Source organism: Diospyros lotus, chromosome 4, assembly GCF_014633365.1.
Source record: "Diospyros lotus cultivar Yz01 chromosome 4, ASM1463336v1, whole genome shotgun sequence".
Lineage (NCBI taxonomy): Eukaryota > Viridiplantae > Streptophyta > Magnoliopsida > Ericales > Ebenaceae > Diospyros > Diospyros lotus.
The window spans coordinates 26,955,370-26,962,739 of record NC_068341.1 but is presented as its reverse complement, the minus strand read 5'-3'; the positions used below and the strand labels follow the sequence as shown (position 1 = coordinate 26,962,739).

The 7,370-nt window shown below is 40.4% G+C and overlaps 1 protein-coding gene across 1 annotated transcript; it reads right to left on the bottom strand.

The window, feature by feature from the left end:
• Positions 1-1,282: 1,282 nt before the first annotated feature.
• LOC127799748 (uncharacterized) lies at positions 1,283-1,669 on the bottom strand. The gene has a single exon (XM_052333977.1). The coding sequence runs from the start codon at positions 1,667-1,669 to the stop codon at positions 1,283-1,285; it is 387 nt and encodes a 128-aa protein (XP_052189937.1).
• Positions 1,670-7,370: the final 5,701 nt, after the last annotated feature.

Genomic DNA, 7,370 nt, shown 5'->3' with positions numbered 1-7,370 from the left:
ACCCAGGAAGCCCTAATCTGTCCAAAATAAGATAAAATAGTGTGAAGCCCAATTCCTATAAAATAAAATAAAACAAAATCAAGATGAATAAAATGATACAACTAACGTGCAAAAAGACTAAATATGAGGGCTAAATAATATGAAAATATGCGCTCTATCAAATTCCCCCACACTTAGACTTTTGCACTCCTGGGAAAAACACTAGACACTAACACTCAATAACAAAATGGATGTGAAAAATGCAAAATGAGAGGTACGACAAGTTTTATAGGAATTCAACACTCAAAGATCATCTTTCTTACACTTCCCAGACAAACAAGTAGCATGGCAATTTTACTTGGCAAGACAAGTCAAAATAAGCAAACCCTCATAGAATAAGAATATGCTCTCAAGTTCCTCAAATGCTATGCCTCACTCCACTCAATTACAATTCCACTACCAGATATGCTCATCTTCTAAATCTCCACTCTCAATGCTTTTATTCATGGCTCTGAAAAGGATAGGAAGATAACAATGAAAAGTAAGGTAAACCTTAGGAAGAAAACATTCAAGACAACCCAAGATCAATGAAGAACTATTAAGCAAGCAGAAAATAGACACATTTTTTTTTTTTGAAATGTGGGTGCGTTTTACGCTCCATCCCAACCTTTGTGAGTGCGTTTTACGCTCCATCTCACCTTGGCAAGTGCATTTTACTCTCCATCTCACCTTGGCCTTTGGCCTTTCTATCTATTTTTCTTTTTGATTCCAAAGGACTTGCTTACTATGTTGCCATAATCAAGGGATGCAATGAATGTTCTTCAACCTAAAGAAGGGGAAAGATTATTTTTTTATTTTATTTTTTTTGTAAAATGAAAGAATGCCTTAATCATCTTTTCACATGCACGAGCACTAATAGCTTCAACAAAGATTCAAAACGAGCTCTGGAGTGATACCCATAATTAGTGAATGCACGCATATCATAAGAAAGAACAAGCACAAATATCCTCACAAAGACTACCTCAATCAACCCACTAAGCCAAACTCATTGCCAATTTACTTGAGAGCCCAAAAAGATAAGATCAACTTTCTAATCATGCCAAATTCTTTCAAACTCAATTTGCCCCATTTTGTCAAAAATCTTTTCTTTTTTTTTTTTTTTTTTTTTTTTTTTGAAAAGAAACTTCTATTCTAAAACTCCCCCCCACACTCAAACATTACATTGTCCTCAATGTAAGCATGCAACAAGAATCAGGTATAGGACAAGTAAGAAAAGTAAGGAGAGAGGAACAGCCTGGTGGTATCAAGTCGGAGGAAGGTCCAAGAGAGATAGCTCATCCACTGTGTGTTCTGTAAAGCCCTCGTAGAAATGTTTAAGCCTCTGCCCATTAACTATGAATTTCTTCGTAGTCGACCCGTCCATGATCTCAACTGCACCATAGGGAGAAAAATGAGTAACCACAAAAGGACCAACCCATCTAGAACGCAACTTACCAGGCATCAGCTTTAGGCGTGAATTGTAGAGGAGGACTTTATTGCCAACGTTGAACTCCTTCTTGGCAATCAATTTGTCGTGTGCAGCTTTGGTCTTTTCCTTGTAGATCCTGGAGTTCTCATATGCCTCTAACCTCAATTCCTCAAGTTCTTGCAATTGAAGCTTCCGCTGGGAACCAGCTTCTTTCATGTCCATGTTGCATTGCTTCACCGCCCAATAGGCCTTATGCTCGATCTCTACCGGCAGATGACATGCTTTTCCAAAGACCAGTCGATATGGGGACATGCCGATCGGGGTTTTGTAGGCCGTGCGGTAGGCCCAAAGTGCATCTTCCAACCTTTGGCTCCAGTCTTTCCTGTTGGGCTGGATTGTCTTCTCTAGAATGTGCTTGATCTCTCTGTTTGAAACCTCAGCCTGCCCATTGGTCTGTGGATGGTAGGGCGTCGCCACTTTATGTAAAACTCCATACTTTCGGAGCATGGATTGCATCTTTCTGTTGCAGAAGTGGGATCCTTGATCACTGATGATGGCCCTGGGAATGCCAAACCTGCAGAAAATATGAGATCTAACAAAATCTGCAACCACAGAAGAATCATCAGTCCTGGTGGCTTTAGCTTCCACCCATTTTGAAACATAATCCACAGCCAAAAGAATGTACACAAAACCAAAAGAGACAGGAAAAGGACCCATGAAATCAATGCCCCATACATCAAATATCTCACAAAATAATAAAGGTTTCTGAGGCATTTCATTTCTGCGTGAAATTGAACCTGTGTGTTGGCAACGTGTACAGTTCTTACAGAATCCATATGCATCTCTGAAAAGGGATGGCCAATATAGCCCGACATCTAAGACCTTTCTAGCAGTACGTTGCGGACCAAAATGACCACCACAGGCAAGAGTGTGACAGAAATGTAGGACAGATGCAAATTCATGATCAGGGACACACCTCCTAAGGACTTGGTCACTACACAAGTGCCACAAATATGGATCATCCCATACATAGTACTTAGCTTCGCTCTTAAATTTATTTAATTGTGCTTTCTTAAAATGCGCAGGTAATTCAGAAGCAACTAGAAAGTTTACCATGTCAGCATACCAAGGTTCAGTACCATGTAAGTGATAAAGTAACTCATCTGGAAAATTATCTCTGATAGGGGGATGATCCATGTCAGACGAGTCAGGAGAAGCAGGTATCCGGCTTAGGTGGTCGGCGACCAAGTTTTCAGCTCCACTTTTGTCTTTGATCTCAATATCAAATTCCTGGAGTAGCAGCATCCACCGGATAAGCCTAGGTTTTGCATCGGGCTTCTTCAGAAGGAACTTCAGGGCTGCATGATCAGAAAACACAATAACTTTAGATCCCAATAAGTATGATCGAAATTTATCTAAAGCAAAGACAATGGCTAAGAGCTCTTTTTCAGTCGTGGTGTAATTAGCTTGAGCACTGTCCAGGGTACGTGAGGCGTAGGCAATGACATGCGACTTCTTATTCATTCACTGAGAGAGAACGGTGCCTACTGCAAAGTTGGAAGCATCACACATGAGCTCGAAGGGCAACTCCCAGTTGGGTGGCTGGATGATCGGTGGAGAAGTCAATCGCCTCTTAAGTTCCTTGAAGGCTTGCTTGCATTGTTCATCAAACTTGAAATCCACATCCTTTTGGAGGAGGTGGGATAATGGAATTGCAATCTTACTGAAGTCTTGGATGAATCTCCTGTAAAACCCTGCATGGCCAAGGAAAGAGCGAACTTCCCGCACAGACGCGGGGTAAGGTAAAGAAGCAATGACATCCACCTTGGCACTATCGACTGCTATACCTTGTTTGGAGATCACATGACCTAAGACTATGCCCTGCTCAACCATGAAGTGACATTTTTCATAATTCAAAACAAGGTTTTTCTCAACACACCTTTCCAAAACTTTACCCAAGCTAACCAAGCAGTCATCAAATGAGGTGCCATAAACAGAAAAGTCATCCATGAATACTTCCATACAATGCTCAAGAAATTCAGAAAATAAACTCATCATGCATCGCTGGAACGTACCTGGAGCATTACATAGGCCAAATGGCATCCTTCGGTAGGCAAAAGTGCCAAAAGGACAAGTGAAGGTGGTCTTCTCCTGATCCTCTGGTGCTATGCATATCTGAAAATAACCAGAAAAGCCATCAAGAAAACAATAATGAGATTTACCTGCTAACCTCTCCAACATTTGGTCGATGAATGGAAGGGGAAAGTGATCTTTTCTGGTTGCTTGGTTGAGCTTCCTATAGTCGATGCAAACCCTCCAGCTGTTTTGCACTCTCATGGGCACTAGCTCATTTCTGTCATTAGCCACCACTGTGAAACCTGTCTTCTAGGGGACAACCTGCACTGGACTCACCCATTTGCTATCAGATATAGGATAAATGATACCAGCCGAGAGTAACTTACTTACCTCTTTCTTTACCACATCCAGGATGGTGGGGTTGAGTCTCCTTTGGGGCTGTCTCACAGGTTTAGCTCCTTCCTCTAGATGAATCCTATACATGCATATGGAAGGGCTAATCCCAGGTATGTCTGCCAATGTCCAACCTATGGCCTGCTTATTCCTCTTTAGCACATCCAATAACCTTTTCTCTTGGTCAGGCTGCAAGTTATTGGTGATGATGACTGGCAGCTTCTCGCCATCCTCCAAGAAGGCATACTTGAGATGCTTGGGCAAAGGCTTGCACTCAAGGGATGGTGGCTGCTGCAATGAAGGGACTAACCTGCTTGCCTTTATCTCAAGGTTACTGTCTACCTGTTCAACATGGTTAGCAGAAACACTATCCTCCCCATGAGAAGTATAAGAATCAGATTGTGCATGCTCAATTTGAATATCAGAATCATGATTATCTAGAAATGCAGCAATCTCAAAACATGCATCACATGGATCACTCTCATTACTACAATCAGGACAGATGAAGGAATCTGGAAGGTCATGAATAGTGGGGAATGCATCAATCAAATCACAAGACTTAGTGCATGCTTCATCAACCAACAATTGAATCAAGTTAACTTGCAAGATGGAATGATCTTCAGGGGGACATTTCATGGCATCAAGTATGTTAAAATGAATAGTGCTACCAGCAAATTCCATGGAAAGTGTACCCTCATGCACATTGATGATAGTCTTTGCAGTTTTCAAAAATAGCCTACCTAATATAAGAGGTGCATGCTCATGCAAATTGTCATCTTCCATATTTAAAACATAAAAATCAGCAGGGAAGATACAATCCTTAACCTTAACCAAGACATCCTCCAAGACTCCAGATGGGTAGGTTGTGCTATGGTTGGCTAGCTGGACAACCACTCCTGTTGGCTTCAAAGGACCACACTGCAATGAAGCATAGATAGAGTTAGGCATGACATTAATGCACATCAGGGGCAGCCAATTCTCTAATAGTTCTGTTAGCATTATTCCAATTATTCCTATTCTCATTGCCATTGTTTTCATAGGTGGCCATATTGATTAGTTTAGGTTGAAACTCAAACACAGTATCAGAAACAATGGGAAAGACACTATTAGTCACTGCCCTATCTTGAGATCTAAGTTCTCTTGCTTGTCGCCTAAGGGTTCTATCAATTTCTAGATCTAAATCAATTAGGTCACCCTTAGATGATCTGGTCATGCATTAAATATCAACAAGAACAAAAACAAAACAAAACACACAAGGAAAAATCACATAAACACACCAAGAAAACACAAAATGGCCCAAAAAGTGGTCTAAACATTGGAATTTGGCCAAAAAATTCCCTCCTCACTACAAAGAAGTGACTATTTCTCCCCACACCCCCATTCCTTTGGACACCAAAAATCAGGGCATTCCGAGATAGTCGTCGGTAGTGAACAGTGCTGTTTATGGCAAAAAAAAACAGAAAACAAGCAAACCGAAAAGAAAAACACAAAGAATGAACAAAGAAAACACAAAGAATCAACAAGGAAATAAAATAAAAGAGAAACCAAAGAGCAAGATACGAAGAAGCAACAAAATAAAGCAACAAAGAATGAAAGAGAACTAAAAAGAAAAAGAAAGACAGAAAACAAATCTTGTTATGGTAGAACAGTTTGACGGTTCCCCGGCAACGGCGCCAAAATCTGATCGGTGCTGTCGAACACCGATAGATTAGATGAATAATGATTTGGATTTGCAATAAGGGTGCAACCCAAAGTCGTCTCCCAACGAACCTCAAACGGATCTGTCAAAACAAGATTAAACGAGGGGGGTTGTGATGAAAACCGAAATATAAACGTTCAAGAATGAAACAACGATGAAGTAAAACGTGACCCGCTACAAACCCTACCTCCTTACCACGGTAATCCTTGTCTCATTTATGAAAACAATCTGTTTTGGTTTGATTTTCTTTTGATTTGAAAAACTCTTCCACAACCGTAAAAGATTAAATCCAATCGAGCAATCGCTCATACAAATATACCGTTTCTTTCTAATCAAAGCCTCAACCGAGTACGTCAATTAAAACCATCCAAAGATCATGCATGCATTCACACGATCGCATAAAAGAAACATACATAAACTTAGAGAAGGAAAAGAAACAGAATCATCAATTAAAACATGAAAATCGAGTTCCAAATCGGATTCAACAATATGATCGAGACTCAAACCGGGAAAGAGGTACAAGAATGTAGCAAATCACAAGCGAATTAGCCTTCCATCTTCTTGGTTGAAATCGTGAGAATTCTCCCAAAATCGGCCACTTAATGTGCTTAAATAGAGCTTAGGGAGGAAACCCTAAGTTACCGCAACTTCACAGCCGATTTAGAATAGGATAACGTGCGTTTTGGGCTTCGGTACCTTCATCAAAATCGTATATCATGAAGAGTATATGAATTTGGGCTTTTAAATCACTTGATTTTGATATCGGACGCCCAAGTTATGGCCTTTTAAAGATTCAGCATCTGTGTAGCTTTCCTAATTTGACCCAACTTTCTGGTCCCAACTTTGAAGCGCTGTTTGGAGGCCCAAACGAACTTGGATTTGGACAAACCATACCATTCCAGAAATCCCAATAAGTCCTCTACAATATCTATGAAGACATCATTCACGTTCTGGGATTGTAACTTGGCCAAAAACTTGAAAGAAGCATAGAAGGTCAAATCTGTCAGCACATTGGTTGCTTCTTTGTCTCCAATCTCCTTGTTTCCCTTCTTGCCATCAAAATTTATCATGACCCAGGAAGCCCTAATCTGTCCAAAATAAGATAAAATAGTGTGAATCCCAATTCCTATAAAATAAAATAAAACAAAATCAAGATGAATAAAATGATACAACTAACGTGCAAAAAGACTAAATATGAGGGCTAAATAATATGAAAATATGCGCTCTATCAAGGGGTAACATGTCTCTGGGCCCTGCAATACCTTGCTGACATAGTATATTGGCCGATCCACCTGTCCCTCTTTCTTGATCAATACTGCATTTACTGCTTCGTCACTTATCCCCAAGTATAAGTACAATGTCTCTCCAATTTCTGGTCGTGTCAGTAGAGGAACGTATTTCAAGTATTCTTTTAATGCTTCAAATGACTTCTAGCATTGTTCTGTCCACCCAAACTTTTTCCCCTCCCTCAATGTTCGTAAGAATGGGAGCTCTTTTTCTGCTGACTTGGAGAGAAAATGCCCAAGAGCGGCCATCTGTCCTGTCAATCGTTAAACCTCCTTGGTTGATGTTGGTGGTTCCATATCCAGTATCGCTTGAATTTTTTCAAGATTTGCCTCGATTCCTCTTTGTGTGATCACGTATCCCAAGAATTTTCTAGACTACACCCCGAAAGCACACTTTGTTGGATTTAATCGCATCTTGTATTGTCTAAAGACATCGAGCACTTGGGCTAGCTTTTCCACATGTGATTCA

Coding starts and splice junctions, on each gene's coding strand:
- LOC127799748 (XM_052333977.1), bottom strand. CDS start 1,669: ATGGACATGAAAGAAGCTGGTTCCCAGCGGAAGCTTCAATTGCAAGAA.